This window comes from Prorops nasuta, unplaced genomic scaffold, assembly GCF_024137725.1.
Source record: "Prorops nasuta isolate Cenicafe-Biocafe unplaced genomic scaffold, Cenicafe_Pnas_1.2 PNAS00018, whole genome shotgun sequence".
Taxonomy (NCBI): Eukaryota; Metazoa; Arthropoda; class Insecta; order Hymenoptera; family Bethylidae; genus Prorops; species Prorops nasuta.
In genome coordinates, this window is record NW_027116815.1 from 2658566 (window position 1) to 2677042 (window position 18477).

At 33.7% G+C, this 18477-nt stretch overlaps 1 protein-coding gene across 1 annotated transcript in view; it reads right to left on the minus strand.

Annotated features, from left to right (window-relative positions):
* The window catches only part of scrib (scribble), a 39663-nt gene that overhangs the window by 8400 nt on the left and 12786 nt on the right, over positions 1-18477 (minus strand). Inside the window, exons 3-25 of the mRNA XM_066738365.1 lie at positions 9164-9242; positions 8993-9082; positions 8783-8903; positions 8417-8709; positions 8189-8322; positions 7837-8115; positions 7601-7761; positions 7392-7502; positions 7110-7319; positions 6770-7003; positions 6603-6681; positions 6049-6213; positions 5798-5973; positions 5529-5657; positions 5307-5456; positions 5144-5224; positions 4268-5065; positions 2899-3006; positions 2637-2816; positions 2043-2072; positions 1548-1706; positions 1033-1416; positions 783-938 (exon numbers count right to left, since the gene is read on the minus strand). Of these exons, the coding sequence (XP_066594462.1) occupies positions 783-938; positions 1033-1416; positions 1548-1706; positions 2043-2072; positions 2637-2816; positions 2899-3006; positions 4268-5065; positions 5144-5224; positions 5307-5456; positions 5529-5657; positions 5798-5973; positions 6049-6213; positions 6603-6681; positions 6770-7003; positions 7110-7319; positions 7392-7502; positions 7601-7761; positions 7837-8115; positions 8189-8322; positions 8417-8709; positions 8783-8903; positions 8993-9082; positions 9164-9242 (4307 nt within the window). The remainder of the gene's footprint in view (positions 1-782; positions 939-1032; positions 1417-1547; positions 1707-2042; positions 2073-2636; positions 2817-2898; positions 3007-4267; positions 5066-5143; positions 5225-5306; positions 5457-5528; positions 5658-5797; positions 5974-6048; positions 6214-6602; positions 6682-6769; positions 7004-7109; positions 7320-7391; positions 7503-7600; positions 7762-7836; positions 8116-8188; positions 8323-8416; positions 8710-8782; positions 8904-8992; positions 9083-9163; positions 9243-18477) is intronic.

Below are 18477 nucleotides of genomic sequence, written 5' to 3' on the forward strand. Positions count from 1 at the left end.
GTATGGACGTAGACACAAGGAAATATGGGTAGAGGGTTGAACGACTCATTCCTGTTAGAGGGCAGCCAAAGTAGTATTATCACCTTCCACTGTCTGTAAACACGTTAAATATGTCTCTTTTTTGTCGCTTGTGACAGCATGCGCCACTACGAACATCGACAAAATTTATAATTCATGCGCTATGAAGGTAGTTTTTCTTTAAGATGACGCGACTATACGAAAATACTTCTTTTTTGTAATAATATACAATAGAAAATGTAAGAAAATTGAAATTGAAATGTCTTAATCACAACAGTATTTTATACATTGGAAATGATTTGTAAATGTACCTACAATTTACGACGTGTATGGCGTATAATACATGATTCAGAATGTAGAGCAGAAGGGAAGTAGCAAATGAATGTGATTTTGCAAAAAATTTATCCAGGATAGTAATGTACTTTTGTCGTGCTGAATTTAGCATATGTACCCCAATGATAAATGTTTGGTTTTTTCATGCGTTTCAATTTATTGATGAAGTTGTCAAACAAGGAAAACAAATGTAAAGGTAATTGAATGATTATCACACTATTTATGTTGGATGTTTGTGCCATTAAGGAAATAAGAAAAAAGATTAGAATAAATAATAGGTTTTGGTTTAAAACAAAAAGATATTAGTTTCAAAACTAATAACTAACTCCATTAGACTTCAGCATGCCTTTCATGCATTTTAAATGCATCATCTGATATTAGTAATATTATTTGTTTTTAATAATTGATTTAGTATTTAATAAAACACTTACCGCAGGATTTTGGGGTGCTAAAGTGTGTTTGCTCATCACTATAGTTGTGGTTTTGAGATCTTTTGTTCCTCCTGGAGACTTTGGTGGCATTGGAACATCAACAGGACTACCTGCTTTATTTACCAATGATTCAGCTGCCCTTACAACATCTAAAACCTACATTTAACAAATGATATAATGTTTATTTTCATATTGAACGAAAATTGTTGAATCATTTTACTATTAGTAAAGTCTATAAATATATTGTTACCTTTTCAGGAGTGGATTTTTCTCTTTGTTCTACCAAGGCTTTTTCCCTTTCTTCTTGTTCCCATGCGACGAGCTCAGCCGTCATTTCTTGCTCCTGTCTAAGTGTCGCTGCCTCTTCGTCATCACGGTCTAAGCTAGAAACACTTTGGGATAAGGATTTTATACCCTCTGCTTGTACTTCCTTGTACTCCTGAGATGCTCTCGACTCTTTAGAATCTCTCCCACTTTCCGATGCTAGTAACGTTGGCTCAACATCAGATCTATCATAGCCTTTACAGACTACCAATGTAATTGTATTGCCTGAGCACCGTAGTATATTTACAGCTTCCTGATGCGTGGCACCCAGTAAAGACGTACCATTTACTTCTAACAATCTCATTCCAACCTTTATAAATAACAAAAATACATTTTATTTTAAACGTTTTTTCCGTACTTATCATGCTTACACAATGTTCCTTTGGAACAAGGAATCATTAAAAATAAAGAAAAATATATATAACTAGAGATTTATTTTACTTTTAATCTGCCATCTCTCTTTGCAGCTCCACCAGAATTAATTTTTGATATAAACACGCCCTCGTCCGTATGATCAAGAGGATTGCCCTTTTGTCCTCTAAGTCCACCCTTAATATGCATACCGAGCTTTTCTCCAGGTTCCTTCACTATCATTAATTCCTAAAATAGAGAGACTAATTATAGGTATCAATCAATAAAATAAATTACCATAGGTTTTTAATCAATCTTTATAAAATAGAGCATCAATTTTAATCAATCAAATGTATAATAATGGTTAAAGAATTTTATACATATGTATAGCTATTTGGTGATAATCCAACATTATGTAAAAGGAAGCATGAAAAGCGCACCAGTGAAAACTAACAGTTTATATAGTATTAGCTTAGGCTAAAGCAATTGCATGTAGTTTAATGCTGAGTTACATGCAAAGTTAATTTTGGAGTAAAGCATAAATTCGAAAATGAAATTGACGGGTCAAATGCTTGGAGTACTTACTGTCACAGGAATGTACTCTATTTCGACCAGCTTGAGGGATAAATTATAAAATATTGCATTAGGCAAGGAAACTGTTCCAGGTAAATCGCTAGGTGCAATTTAGCAGAAATAGCCCTTTGTATTTAAATCTTTCTAATGAATCTCTGTCTACTTCAGTACTGTTGAAAAGCTAAAATATTTATAGATAGAAAGAAGTCTCACAAATATTTTATTATCTACGTAGTATCTAGATGTTTAATATTTATGCAGGATATTACATCCAAAATCATACATTAGTTGTGATTTTCATTAGGTCATGATAGTCAATAGCTGCATCTACTTATCCCTTTTTGCATTAAGCCCCAAAATCTTTTATTTAAATGTAAAATAATGTAGTTTCTAAAAGATTATACTTTATATCAAATCAATCAAAGAGCACACTACAGATATTAGTATTTTTCTCCAAATAAATTTATTTATTTATATAAGTGCAATTAAAAGAATTGAAGACTTTGTGCGTGATAGATTAAAGCGACTAGTAGAAGAAAAGCATATTATGCTGTATGCAATCTTGTAAGCGATATAATAGAAGACTTGTATCTACAAAATATTTACCTGGTAGCTTTCTGGCAGTGGATCATGCTGAACAGTAAGCACAATTGAATCTCCAGGTTTCAAAAGTTCCATCACTGCTTCCTGATGCGTTGCTTTTGTTACGTCAACGCCATTCACCTTTAATATTCTATCGCCCATTCTTAATTTACCTGATTTTGCTGCTATACCACCCGGTACAACCTAACACAAAATTATTAGCATTATTAGCTTTGAACAAAAAATTATCTCTTCCGGAGCTATATGTCTTCATGTAGAAACTTACGTGGGATATAAATATTCCAGGTTCTCTTGCACCAAACGGAGTACAGGAATGATCGGTTCCACCAATAATACTAAATCCCAGAGAGCCTTCTTTTACAAGTACGACATCCTAAAATATTTAAATAAAATTTCAATTTTACTTGACAATTGTAATAAAACATTTCTCGATGTAATCGACATTCATGGCCATATACTTCTTCAGAAAAGAAACAAGAAAACCAATACGAAAGAGCTGAATTAGCCTGAATTTCGATTAACACGTGAAACTAAGCTTTTAAATGCTACAAGGCCAATTTGGAGAAGGTGATTATTTTAAGAGAGCTATAGTATCCCTGTTAATATACAAATTCTGTGCTTGCCAAATATGTGCTTAAAACTTTTTTATGTACAACTGTATAAGAAATATATTAAACAGAAAATATATTTTGTAATTTACTAAAATACTTAAATACCCAAATTTAAGTCTACGCACTCCTTTTTAAACTTTGAAACGTATTATGGTGTATAAACTAATTAAATTGTACTTACCTATTTCCATGCCAGAAGATAAGCACTTTTTTACCGAGGTTTTAATAACCCATTAACCAAATAGTCGACAACAAGTTTCTAATTTAAAACTGTACTCAACATACATTGGGAAAAGTTATACATGCAATCTCTCGACATTATGAAAATTAAATTAATTCCATGCATATTATATATACATAATGTAACGAAAATTCTCCACATTTTAAGTCTATTTTCATATAAGATTTATACGATGCAAAAGCAATATTATAACTTTCCATATTACCATCAAACTCAAACAGCTTTAATATAATTAATGTTAAACATAGAAACTAATTTCTTGGACGAGATATAATAACATGACATGCTTATAACCATAATAATGATTTGAATGTAAACCTTTTCGTTATATGATCAAGTGATTATCATCGATGCATGGAAATAGATTGTAACATATTAATGAACATAGGCTGTGACGTACTACAGATAATGCTAGAAGAATTACAATAATTCAGTTTAAAGTAAAAGAGAAATTTTCAAGGTAAGCAAGTATGGGTAAAGGAATATATAGAGAGAAGGAAGCATGAAAGAGTCTGAGGAGAGTCGTACGCGGAGTAGTGTTTCAAATTTAAATCTAAAAAGAGCTTGATGTTCTATTTGTAAAATTTACCGATGATAACTGAATTTGTGCAAAAACTAAAAAGCGACTTATTAAACAGGAAGAGTGTTTCTTGCAAAGAATATGAAATGAAATTAATTTGAGAAAAAACGAAAGTTGTATTCATTAGATCTGAAATAGCATTCTGCTAATAGACTGTGCTTTGTTGAAAATTTGATGTCTCATGCAGCTAGCAGACACATACCTCAATAATGAGCGGTTGCACGAGTTGGTTGTCCGTCACTCGAGTAACCACGGTTTCGGTGAGTGTGCTCTTTGTGATGGTCTCAGTGACTTTACCGAGTGTAGTAGGAGCTGGAGGAAAGTTAACGTCTCCTGGCAGATTATCGGGTTGCTTGATAGTCACCGTCACAACAGGACCCTGATGGGAGTCTGGTGAGGGCGAGGAGGTCGGAGGTCGAAGGAAATGAGCGGGAATCATGGCCTGAAATTCCTCGTTGGTGATAGGCTTCGGTACCTGTATGTCTTCCTGCGGGGACGTTGGTCTGGGCTCTGCAGAAGACGCAGGTGAAGGAGTAGTATTTGTTGTAGGCGAAGTGAATGTCTGGGAGATGCTTTGCCTCGGAGCGGGCTGTGGATGAGGAGGAGCGTCCGTTGGACTTGGTGTGGTCGCAAAAACGTTCTTTCCGGACTCGGTGACACCATTCATTTTTGGTACTTCGTTAATAATGTCTGACTTATAAGATGGAGGAAGCTTGGACGTTGGGCTTGGCGAAAGTGTTTTGTCAGCTTCCATCGAGCGACGGTAACCAGTATACCCTGGTCGATTAGCCATATAACTATTTGCATTGTATAATCCTGTGTAAGGTTTAGGTGCACCTATCACCCGTGGTGACTTGTCCGACGGAGTCACAACGGTAGCTGGATTTGCTTGTGAAATAGGTATTTCACGCTCGACTACTAATCGAACGAACCTTTCCAAGCTTGTCAATAGCGCTACCGCTTGCTCGTGCTTTGCGCCAGACATTTCAACTCCATTTATCTAGACAGAGAATAAGAATTTTTTCGGATAAAATCTTAAATTATATGTTAACTTTTATGGTGCAGAAATATAACTTACAGATATAACTTTATCACCGACTAATAATTTGCCATCTTTTTGTGCTACTCCACCGTCTGTTATTCTTGAAATATATATAGCCTACGATATTGGAACAAACGTTAAGAGTGGAAGAAAAAAATTGATTGCAAAAAAAATCCAAATAAATAAAATTTCATATTACATCACTACTGTCTTTGAAAGAAGGAGATCCTTTTCCTCCGGCAATACTAAATCCAAGCCCATTTTGGTCCCTTATTAACGTTGTATGAACAAGTACCGAAACTAAACGTTCATCTGCTGTTTTCGATATAGGTTCTGGTACTCTCTTTGTCTAAAAAAATATAATCAATGAAAAATACTTGACGCATTTACGTTTACTCGTGTTTATTTTTAGGATAGATACCTTAACTAATTCAGATGTGTCTCCATTTTCTAAATTATGCGATAAAGCCGTCGAGGATACGTAAGACGTTGCACTAGGAGCTCTGCTAGTACTTAAACTCGAACACACTGAGTCTTTTCGAATTCCTACCTGTAAAATTCATTTAATACATACAATTATAATAAAAAAATCAAAGTATACTCATTATTCTTTTAATCATAAAACAGTCAAAACTATGTATTCACACATGTCAATAGTAAAAATATTACTTTGTTCAAATAATACAATACCTGTTCATACGGCGGTACTATCCTCGTAACTTCCCTCAAAATAACCAGTATAAGAACACGTCCACATGCTTTTAGTACTTCAACGGCATCGTAATGATCAACATTTACAACGGAAACTCCATTTACAGAAAGTACTTTATCTCCTACACGCAAACCAGCCAAGTCTGCTGGGCCACCTATAATACGATATTACAGGTTTAAAACCATATATCGTTTTAAAAAATAGAGAGAAACAAAATCAATAATATTACCTTCCGTTACCCTTGAGATAAAAATTCCCTCGTCGTCTCCTTTAAATGGGGTTGAACCAATGCCACCAGCTATTGATAGCCCTAGTCCACCAGTTGTTCGTTCAATATGGATTTCGTATTGCTCTTCTCTAACTTCCAATGCAGGCTCAACATCAGACGTTGCACCTACATGCCAAATGACAGAAGTCAATTAGTGTGAACAAATATTTTTCTCTTTTCACACAATTCAATATATACACTATAATTTTACCCCTTATTAACTTTTTCCGAACGAAACACCTATATTTTTTCGGCATTTTATAAAATTAGAACTATATTAAACTCGCTAAAAATCATTTGACCACACTAAGAGCAAGCCGTTCTGTCGCTTTATGTTGTATCAAAATGGCTCGCCATTTAGACTTATAATGTTGAATCTGAGATAAGATAGTTTCTCGAATAAGGCTATCTTATCACGTTTCCACATTCTATGATCACACCTTTACAAGTACATTTACTCTTATTATAGAATTTTTTCCGTTGTTCATTAATTAAACACAATATAGAGCATTTACCTTGACTGTGCGAATCATAATCTTCGGCAGATTCTACTTCAGTTGGCGTAGGAGGTTCATCTGGCTTTTTCATTAATGCCTAATTATTGAAAAATTAATGAAATAATTTAATAAACTAACGGCGTAACAGCTAATCGATTTATTTTCATTAATAAATGATAAGCTACCTGAGCTATTATAGAAGCCACTTTATCTTTGTCGACCGCTGAATGAATGCGTTTATTTTTTAAGTGATGTGGTGTATCCCTACGATGAAGCCTATTTGGTCTACCCGTTTCCCCATCGCCTTCTACACCATCTTCGTTAATAGAAAACTCGACGTGCCTCTGCATGTCTTCGTTCTCGGATTCTTCATTATCTCTATTTTTTGATTCTATTACTGAGCTGTCACCTTCAACTTCCTAGAAGATAGACGTTAAAGCTCAATTGTACGTAATGGAAACTAATTGATAAGCTATCATACCATAATATAGCAAAAAAAAAAGAATTTTTGTAAAATATACTTACTGTATTAGACTCCGCGATACATGGTGCTGGAGAATCACTAATGCTATTTAATTTTTCGTGTCCACCGTCTGTAGTGGATTCAAGTAAGTCAGTCTTTTCTTTATCCGTCTGTTCAATTTGCTCATTTAACTCAGAAGCAGGCTGCTCCAGCTCTGTAGATTTGGTAAGATCGTCGTCAGTTTTATCCAAACCAAATGTTTGAGAAACATCCTGTAAATATGTTTTATTAGCACTAATAAAACTAAATAAATGGACAAAAATGTACAATATGTTCTTTCTTACATGATCTTCCGTGGAACCAGAACGGCTGTCATTCTTGCTTTTGCTAAATAGCTTATGAGCCTTCGCCTTTAATTCTTTCGGATGCGGTGTATTTTGCCTCACGAATGGTGTCTTAAAAAGTATTTTCACATTAGCCTTTATTTCTAGTCCTTTGCAAAGTCTGTCTATTATTTGTTACAATCAGAAGAAATTAGTGTAATTTTACTTACTTCCTTGTCCGTTTCAGGCGCTTCATCAGTAAACTTAACTGAATGTGTACGAGACGCCTCTCTTTCCTGCCAACCTTCGTCATCGCTGCTTCCAATTTCTCGCATTTCATTTGCTTGAATAGCATTGGTTATACCCGCCAGCATACCTAACCGACTTGCATCTAAAAAAAGATTAATATCATAATGAAGTAAGCAAGATCGCAGGATCTAAAGTAGAAAGAAACAAGGGTGCGAACCTTGATCATGATATTCTAATTGTGGTAAAAGAAAACAAATAAGAACTTCCTGTCCAGTTTCTTCATCGATATCTTTTTGGAACGTTAACATAGGTTGAGCTTGATTTTCACTAAGCCAAACAGCCTTCAAATTAAGATTGATTAAGGAATATGGCAAGTATTGTAGTCTATTCCCCGATACGTCCAAAACATGAAGCGCAGTACATTGACCGACTTCCGATGGCAAATATTGCAATTTGTTATCTCTCAGGGAAAGCACGCCTAATTTTTTTAAATTACCTGCAAAGAGAGACGTACGCGATTATTACTCAAGTTTAATAATTACAGTATGAAATAAGTTTTAAAAAATTACCGATTTCTGTAGGTAATGATTGCAAACTATTCCTATCTACATTCAAATTGTTTAAATTATGTAATTTTCCTATGGATACTGGCAGCTCCAAAAGAAAGTTTTCAGTGAGAATCAATTCTTGCAAATTCTCGCAACTGAAAAGAAAGCACACATTCGTATTACCATCATTATTATTTTTATACTGCAATTACATTGATTAAACGATTCTCTGATACGAATTCTTCTTACCTGCCTATATTCGAATTAAGAGAAGATAGTCTATTTTGGTCAACTTTTAAAATAGTTAATTTTTTTAATTGTCCTAATCCGTCAGGTAATTTTTCGATAACATTTTGTGATAAATGCAAGTCTGTTAATGATTCCAAACCACTAATCTTTTCTGGCAAATCTTCTAAACGATTTTCCGAAACATCTAAGCATACTAAAGTTGTCAATTCTCCAATTTCAGGTGGCAAATGCTGCAATTGATTATGATCAAGCCATAACTCTTGTAGCGCTGGCAATTTTCCTATGTGTGGTGGCTGAAAAGAGACAAGGCATGTAATATACCATTTTATTTCAATGTTTAATAAAAATTTCAAGCAAGATACTTACCAGATCTTCGATTTCATTATCACCGAGATCTAAGCGTTCTAGCTTGGATAGCTGAGAAAGTGATTCTGGCAAAGATTTGAGCAAATTTTCTCTAAGTTCCAAAGATTGCAAAGCTTCCAAACTGCAATTAAAACATACGATTTGAATGTTCGATGCTTTTAAAATTAGCCTATCTAGTATTTATATGATAGAAAAAATAAACTTATTTACTTTCCAAAATCAGCTGGTAAACTCGTAAGTGACATATCGTTCAGACCGAGCACTGTCAAATTTCTTAACTGTACAAATCCTGCCGGAAGTCTAAAATGAAATGAAAAGTGATAATATTTAGTTTATAATTACATAGCTCTCAGTAGCATTCCAGTAAATAATTGTATTTACCTTTGGATGGGGTTACTACTAAAATCCGCCACCTGTAGCGCATTCAAGTTCTTAATATTCTCAGGAATGTCTGGTATATCTGAAACAAGGAAATACAAAAAAGGCCATTAATTAAAATAGAATTATATTTCAGTCTGTTTCTCTTAACATTATTAAGCCATGAAGATTAAGGTCCTTAACAGGAATATCTTTCAGCTGTTTAATAAAATAAAATATTCTCAAGAAATTCAAAAGAACAATAACGAAAAATCTTTAAATAATTTTAGACCAATTTTCAGACAATGAGATTAAATTATTTCCAGTAAATCCTATAAGAAGATACTAGTCTTTCAATTTTCATCGAGACTTTGGTAATAAACATGCTTTAGTTTTCCTGATCGTCGAGCAATTCTATTTCTTTCATCTTACGTAACGCGTACACTCAATTTTCACTCATCATCTACTCGCTGTCATCCCTCATTTCACATCAAACTTTGTTTCGCCTTGATTTTTCTTGGTAACCAGGCTATAATCGTCCCGAATAATTCTGAGTTAAATTCCATCCTGGGAGTATTAAATTGCTATCGATATCTTGTTTCGTATATTATTATTTTCTCCAACGGATAATCGAATACAGACATACCGCTCGGGCAATTAAGTAAAGTTGCATAACTATTCATTTGAACAATGCAGAATTCCACTTGAAAGAAAAATGTTGTTGTGCTACGTTTATGCCAACGCAGAATACTATTAGCGTCGTAATTCTAACAGCGTTTAATAATTTCTCTAATAACAAATAAATCACGCATTGGTAAGAGAAAAATCAATTTACAAGAGGTTGCTTTAAAACGTATATCGAGCTTGAAGAACAGCAAGGAAAATATACGTAGACTACGCAATATAAAATGAGCATTATCTGGAAAAATTTTATGTAAACAAATTTCCTCAATCACGTACATCCTTCAAGAAAAGTAAAAATCAGCGAAAAGACCAAAGAGTTGGGAAGGAATAAATAAATTTGTTGAATAATGTCAGTGCGTGGAAACTCATGGAAAAATTTTAGGCACCTTTATTTTTACACCCTACCAACGAAACTTATTTTTAGAATTTATCTTTTTGTTTATATTTACTCGAATCTTACGTTTACTAGAAAAATATAAACACGTGAAACTTTAAGCGAATAAGAAAATGGCTAGGATGATTTAAAAAAGGTATTTTTATTTTAGATATATTAAATGTGACACAAAAATATTTACGTCGATTTGCTTCTCCACTGCATACATTGCTAAAATGCGTGTACAAGGTGGTTAAACAAATAGAGCCAAGTATGCTATAGTCTGAGATTAAAATAGAACGAAAAGTTAAGTGTTCCCATTGTTGCATACACTAAAACTTTAAAATCAAGAGCAAGAAGTAGATGGAGTAAATAGAGAAATTCTTTTCAAAGCTCGTAGTTATATACTTTGTCGAAGACAATAAGTAAAAATATCAGCTGTAATACAAATTTCTTTAAAAAATTGAAAAGATTTAACCAGAAGAAGGATTTTTTAAAAATAAAATGTAAACGTTTGATCGTCCAAATTACTTTCAGAGAGACCTATTTTATATCATCTTAATAAGACCGAGGGAAAAATCTAGAAATAAATAATTTTAACTAATAAAAGTAATTATTTTATAATTGTGTCAAATATATAAAGGTTCTCAAACCGTATTTAAGAGAGCTATTCTGTTTTGTTAAGAATAGAAATTGTGGTTGTAGTTTTTATATTTTCAGTTTTTGGCACCTATATTTTATACATCTTCACTCTAACTATACGTACTATTTGACATTTTTATATTATATTCGACCTTTTTCAGTAATTTATATCAGCTTAAACTTTTCTTAAATCATGCATGGACATGAATTTAAATTTGTAAACATTTAATTATTTCGAAATATCATAAATGTCACTCGCGACATCTATTCTTAACACGGCAGTATCGATATGTGAAATTTGTAGGTATATAAGTGTTCGGAAAATGAAAATGGTACGTGTTTCTCGATTGGTTTACTCTTGGCTTATATTTTAAAGAAGAGTAACAGACAGTGTTGCATTGTTTCGTTACTATATCCGACCATGCCAAAAGAATCGATACAGCAACTAAAGCGAAAAGAGCACAACAAATTGCCTAATGACACAAACATAAATCACAACTCTCTCAGATATGGTCGCACACCTAGTTTTATCAAACATTCAAATAAAATGGGAAGTATAATAATTTTGCATAATACTTTTTATATTAACTTATATTATTTCATATTTACAATTTTGTTGTTACAATGTCTGTCATTTAAATTATACAGGTGTCGCGTGACGGATGGTGAATCCACACATGTATACGTGAGAAATACATAGAAAAACAACAGCTATAGCTATGTACATATCAGTGCATGAATGCGGGGCAATTACAAGTGAGCGTGATTCCGCCAGGAAGACCACACAGATGAGTTCAACCAGTAAAGAGTGAACCTTGGTGAACCTTCTCTAAATATAGCAAGCACTGATGACTGATTTTATCCTGATCGCCCTTGTCCCTATCATAATCCTACTACAACTCCGCCCCCTCCTTTATTTGCTCACTCTCGTGTCCACTACCTCGCCTTCAACATTCCCTCTCTTTCGTCCTCTTCGCGTCTCTTTCTCTCACTCATTTATACTTTCTCCCTTTTCCTTTTCTCCTTCTCGTTTTCCTCGCGTTAAAAATATTTTCGTCGCTGAGTTATGTAATACTAGTGGAATGCTCTTCATTATCCTACCAGTTGTGATCCTGCTTATTTTTACTCTTTATGCGCTTAAGTTTTAGACCTTTTTCTATATATACACTTTAAATTTCGTTTCCCTTAAATAATAAATAAATTAACTTGAGAATTTTTTTTTAGAATTTACGATATATTTATTCCACTATTTGCATAAATTAATGAATCGACATTGTACTGTTTCTAGTTTGTTTACTCGTAATTACTATTGCTATACATTGAAATATGTACTCAATTCTCATTAAATAGAAAGGTACAATATTAATTATCTAATTTGTAGTTAATAAAGAGAAATTAGTTGTTAAAAGAGAAGAAACACAGAGTGGTGAAAGAAAGGAGGCATGCATATTTCTGGAATAGTATTTCTTTATCTAGAAGAAATAACTGAAATAAGGCTAGCAAGGATGTCCCAGTCGCCTACGGGATTATGCTTTGCAAGACCTCACAGCAAAGCTGGATTTACGAATAAGAAAATGGAAGAGAAGTCTCGAGCAGCAGCTACGAGATCCAAAGCCTCGACGTTCCTGAATTATAAATTATTAGGGCGGTGGAAGATTAGTTTAGTGAATCTTGACAGCTAGTTTAAATTTCTTTTGCGCGATTCAATTAACTTAGTATAAGTTATCCCGGAGAAAAGCGCGCTTCTCTCGATTCAACTTCTTAGATGCATTTATCATTCCAGCCAGCAAATTTACTTTTTTTCTTTCAATTTATCACAGATTCCTTTCATTACATTCGTTGTCCCCTGTACTAAATCTCCAATAAAGAGTAAAATACAAAGGATAAAAAATACCCTTTAAATTCACAATTCTCTTTTTTACTACGACGTAAAATAACAAAACAAAAATCATTTACCTCTTCTATTCGTCATTTTGAATTCTGTCAATCTTTAGTTTCGCTTTTGGATGTGTACAAATGGCTATTCCGCTGGACGAGTTAATCAAAGTTTGTCAAACTCAAACCTGTAGCTGTCGCAGTTTATATATACAGTTATCTCCAGTCCAATGGCTTATTTGAACCGTCAGTGAGATTTCTCTATGTTTAGACCTCCAGTATATTATATCAGTCTCTCGAAAATAATCAAACTAAATTTTGCTAAAGTAAAAATTTCACTAATTTCATATTCGACAGTCTTGTATAATTCTCCTTCGATTCAACTTTGTCCATGCAATTAATGCTTTCTAAGCGATTTAAATAAATACAGGAAGCTACGAGAGTATTTTAATAAACACGAAATATTATTTGCGATTTTGTGAGCAATAGAATATATAAAATATCACGAAATTCAAGGTGCAAATTTATTGCAGCTTCGCGCAGGATTCAGGTCCATGCGGGAATACAGATGCCAACGCCAGGTTTATACATACACGAAAATGCATCAACTTTTAAAGAGACAATAGTATATACAAGGTTATCATCGCACATTCTCCCAGTGGACGCGTTAATCAAAAGGCAGGTTTCCCGAAGCAAAACCTGTTGCCGCGGTTATCTCGTGGTTTGCAACGAGTTTTACGTGAGTGTGTACTTGTCCGCAGCCTGTCCAACGACACATTTCGATTTTTGCAGGCCACACACCCTACACTTTTCAATAAAATTTCTCACCGGGCAGGTGAAGACGAAGAATCCCTATACAGAACTATTTCTATACAACGTGTAAGTTTATTATTTTCTAGAAAATAAAATAAATTTATTGTTCTATCTGCATAAACTGCCTTTCTATCTATACGAGTTTATTATTTGAATCGCACTTTTTACGATTTCGTGTGATAAGAGCTGATATAACTGAAACTTGTGTAAATGTACTAATACAAATAAATAATTTAACGCATGGTAAATAAAATCGTTTCGATCGCCTGCATGCACGTGTATATATATATATATAGGTATAGTTCTTTATGAAACAGAGTGGATAGAGTGGAGAATAACAAAGGTACTCTAACGCGTAGCTTTATTCTCTTTTATAGGAAATCGAGTAGAAAATTAAAAATCTGTTATTCTATCTGCATAAACTGCTTTTCTATATTTATAAGTTTATTATTTGAGTTGAGCTTTTTATATGATTTCGTGTAATAAGAGCTGAAATAACTGAAACTTGTGTACATTTACTAATTAATTAAATAGTTTAACATAATATAATAAATAAAATCATTTCGATCGTATTTACATATATCAGCATTATATATAGAATCGATTATTAAAAAGAGTTATAGTATGTATGACAGCGCTTGAAGACTTGCTGGATTATTATATACTAGATTCTATGTGATACAATCTTTTTGAATTTAATAAGCAATAAATTAAAGTTGCATATGTGCAGTAAATGGAAGAAATTTAGTTTAACGTTTTTGAGTAGGACTGGATACCTAGTAGGAAATTGAAATAATTCGCTGGTAAATCTGTTTTTATGCAAGTATAGTGTGTACATGCAGTTACCGTTTGATTGTTTCTCTAACTTGGCCTTGTAAGCAATAGAAGTCATTAGCGAGGTCGACCACAGGAAACAGTGAGACTATACTCGAGTGCAACTTGATTCACAGCATACAATTTTCTTAAAGCACATACGATATATTTCTAACAAGAAAAGTTGTTTGCAAAAAGTTGCCCAAAATTATCAATAAACTTCTCTCTTTTTACGAGTTTTTCATTTTCTTCAAAAACTACATTTCTGCAAACAATCACAGTAACTAAGTATTTACTTTGAAATTGTTTTGTCTGGAAAATAAAAATTCCAAATCGTTCAATTACCATGCATAACAATTCTCTTTCCCTATTCTGTCTGATAACAAAAAATAGTATGTTCAAAGAAAAAATACTAGTAATTTACCCAGTACATAAACAGATACGTGAATGAACTTGACGAAAAAGGAAAATATGAGAATATTTAGAAAAAATCTAAAAAAAAAAAAAATAATTAACATACAAGTTATTCAATGAAAAATAATTATTGTTGTCTCATAAAGCTTTCACATAAACACTCGATACGGTGGAAGCTTGCTAATTCAGTCTACTTTCCGTCGGGTAATCCCTCAAGTCTACACACAGAGACATCCTTAGAAAATACAAAGGAGGAGAACGATCAAAGTAACGAGCCCTTCTCCAGGCCCTTCTGGAAACTAGGGCGACGCTTTGCCGGCGTTTTGACGGAATACAAAGCAGAAGAACGTATCTCCATTTCACTCCTCTGCCTCCTTTCCCCACAATTTCGTTTTCCATGCCAGTGACTGCCAATACACATAGAAAAATATCACTGCATTCTATAGGGAGAAATCAATGCAACGTTAATTTCATCTGGAAAAGCTCGCATCGTTTTATCATAATTATTATTGAGGGCTTAATGAAATTTTCAGGAGAAGAAAGAAACGATGGCTAGAAATTGAATATTGGCGAGGCTTGAAAGCTTCGGTTTGCATGCAGTTCAAACGATTTCCAGCGGGCAGCAGCGTACGTAATATTCGCGCAGATATTCGCATACCAACCACTACCCGCTGGAAATTCAATAAGGCTCCGCGCACAATTGGGTTACGCGAAGCGCGTACACGCACTGGCTTCCCGGACGTTTTCAGTTAGAAGAACGTGCAACGACTTGCTTTAATATGTGAGACTCGATTTGATTGCCTTGCTCATTCGTTCCAATGAAATCAAGTGCACTCGTAACTGCTTCGAAATCAAAAGTTCATTATGATTCTGGAGATTGTTAATTATTAGTTTAATGTATTTGCTTTTATATATCCCAGTGTGTATCGTCAGAAATATCGAACGAGCACTGACTCGTTATATCGAATTTTAATCGATAAATGTTAATATTCCAATAGTAATTAGGGTAACGAGTGTAATGATCTTAATAGCCTATAGGAAGACAACGCGAAACATATAATTGATGATGGTACAGCAAGCACACTTTAGCTACGTGATGAGGTGAACGAGTTGGTTTAGGTAAACACGAAAATAGTTGCTTGCAGGCAATCACCGTTAAAATCCAAGGCCCAAGTCCAATGATAATTAAACTGGCGAATAATGCAATTCTATTAAGTGGCATTATAAAGGTTGAAATTGCAGGGAAAGTGACTGTGTTGTAGCGTGCATCTCGCAATTAATGTCCGAAGTCTTGATTGGAAGCTTTGCTCCAGCAACCGAAAGTGTATTTTGAGCACATTCGAAGAAAGTGCTTCGTCGGTTAAATCTGCTCCATCGCGGATAAAGCAGCTTTAATTATCCCGAATATGCAATTGCACCCGAATTGAGAAAATTCATTGATCGCGGCGCACAACCATCGCGTTAAAGATAGAGCAGATAAATCCGTTATCCGAGGAGTAAAATGAAAATAAAACCACGTTATAATAAGAATTAACTGTTTACTCATGTATAGCCTTAGCTATTTTTTAGCAGGCAAATGTAAATTTCTTCCGCAAACCTTCGAATAAACCTGTTGATACTGCGTGCCTTCGCTATACTTTTTCCTCTGGTTTCAATAAATACGAATTAAAAAATAAGAAAATATAAAAAAACGTTTATTATTAAAACATCTTTACTAAGCATTAAATTGTATTAATCTAATCAGCTATGCGTGTAGTAATATTATTTATCGCTTATTCTAAATAAATGAAAAACCCAAAGAGGGAAATATTGTAATTTACTGTATCAGTTGTTTCCTCTCATTACGTAAGCTCAATAATAACAAAATAAATCGTGCAAAGGATTAAATTACTATAGTATATATGTATATATACACACCATAATATTCTCTGTTATTATCGAGGGAGTGATCTGCTTCATTTGATAATTGCGAGCAATCAACCAACGTTCCTAACGGTTATGTACATATTACGTATATATAGACAAGATTTTATTGATGTATTGATAATGGTTTCTGTTAATAAACCAATTGATAGTTGCGAGTTATTTCGCGTGGGTGCCAGTGTGCGTGGATATACAGTATATAAGTAATATGAATAAGAGGAAAGTTTAGATTGACAGAAGGATATGCGCAGGTATAAGTATGTACATACATACATATAAGTATAGGTAGAATATACATATAATACAAACAGCTGGAGGAATATTTTAGTAGAGGGGAGGTAATTCTATTGGTACAGAAAATAGGAAGGTTGTTATATAATATATAAATAAATAATCCAAATTAGATAAGCGCATGCATAAATAGGTAAATCTAGGTAACGTAAGGGAGTTGGGGCTGAGGGTGATGGTTATGCGGTGGTGGTGGTGACAGTAGTGGCAAGTGGCGTTTCTGTTGCGATGGAATGTCGATTAAGAACGTCGAGTATGCGTCCGAGTCCGAGCGATGCCGATAGACGTTATGAACAAGGCATTATTCGGGACGACATCCCTCACTGACTACTGACAATCGTCACACGTGGAGAATACCTCGCAGCAAACGCATAAACACTCCACCGTTTGTGCAGCCACGAACCATCCTCCCATATAAATAAACCCACCAAAATCCACCTGCGAGCACCTGTCAACTTCAAATTTCATCGATGACGTCAGAACGCTGCTTGATCGCGTGAAGCAACAGCAATAATTTATTCGTTGCGAAAAAGACATTTAATATATAAATTTTGATAGAGCAAACAACACATTTTAACTTATCATTTGTGCTCTCTTTCCTCAATTTTCTATCGATTTAAAATTTTACCCAAACGCTGTAATTCCTTGCTTCAACTATACTGAAATTTATGTAAAGGTATACGGTTGGTTTTGTATATTTTACTTGTATATTCCACAGACATTGAAATCTCTTTGAATGTCGAACCAAAACTTACAATCTTGAAAATGTTTATTTAACTAATTGCTGTCTCTTTGGTTGGCAAATGTTAGCGTATTTTGGTGAATTTTTTGTGCTGGCACATTATGTATGTGTCTAAATAAAACTATGCGTTTTTTTTAGAGGCTTTAAAGCGATTGCTATATAATAAAAATGTATGAACATTAGCTTGCTTTATATTATTAATATAAGCTCTAATGATATAATTATATACTCTAAATTAAAATTTAAAAAGTTGATAATTATTTTTATTAGCTATTTAACAATAAAGTTTTTATCAGATTATTTATTCTTCGATCTGTTGAATTATTAGAGAAATGCAGTTCTATCTGTATTTGTGTTAAGGGTAATTAAAAAAGTCCTCTTAATCAAGAGAAAAGTCTCAGAATAACTTTATTATAGATTTAACAGCAGAGAGAATATGAGAAAAAAATGTTTGTAGCAACGTCATACCTACTTCCAGTTGGTGACCATGACAATCGAATACACTGCTACACGTGGAAAAGACCGTGACATAGTAAGATAGAGAAGGTAAGTGGTGTCTCCGTATAAACCACGGATTGATAGTTTTACAGATTGTTCAACGCCCATTACTAAAGAATTATTGCACCGTGCTTATCGTACAAGGACCCATGCAAATCGTATTATATGGTCAAGCGTATAATAAGTTAAATCTTTTTGTTATTCTAACAAATGTATTTGTAACTTAAAAGCTCAATCCAATTAAATCCCCAATTATTTACATTATTTAAATTT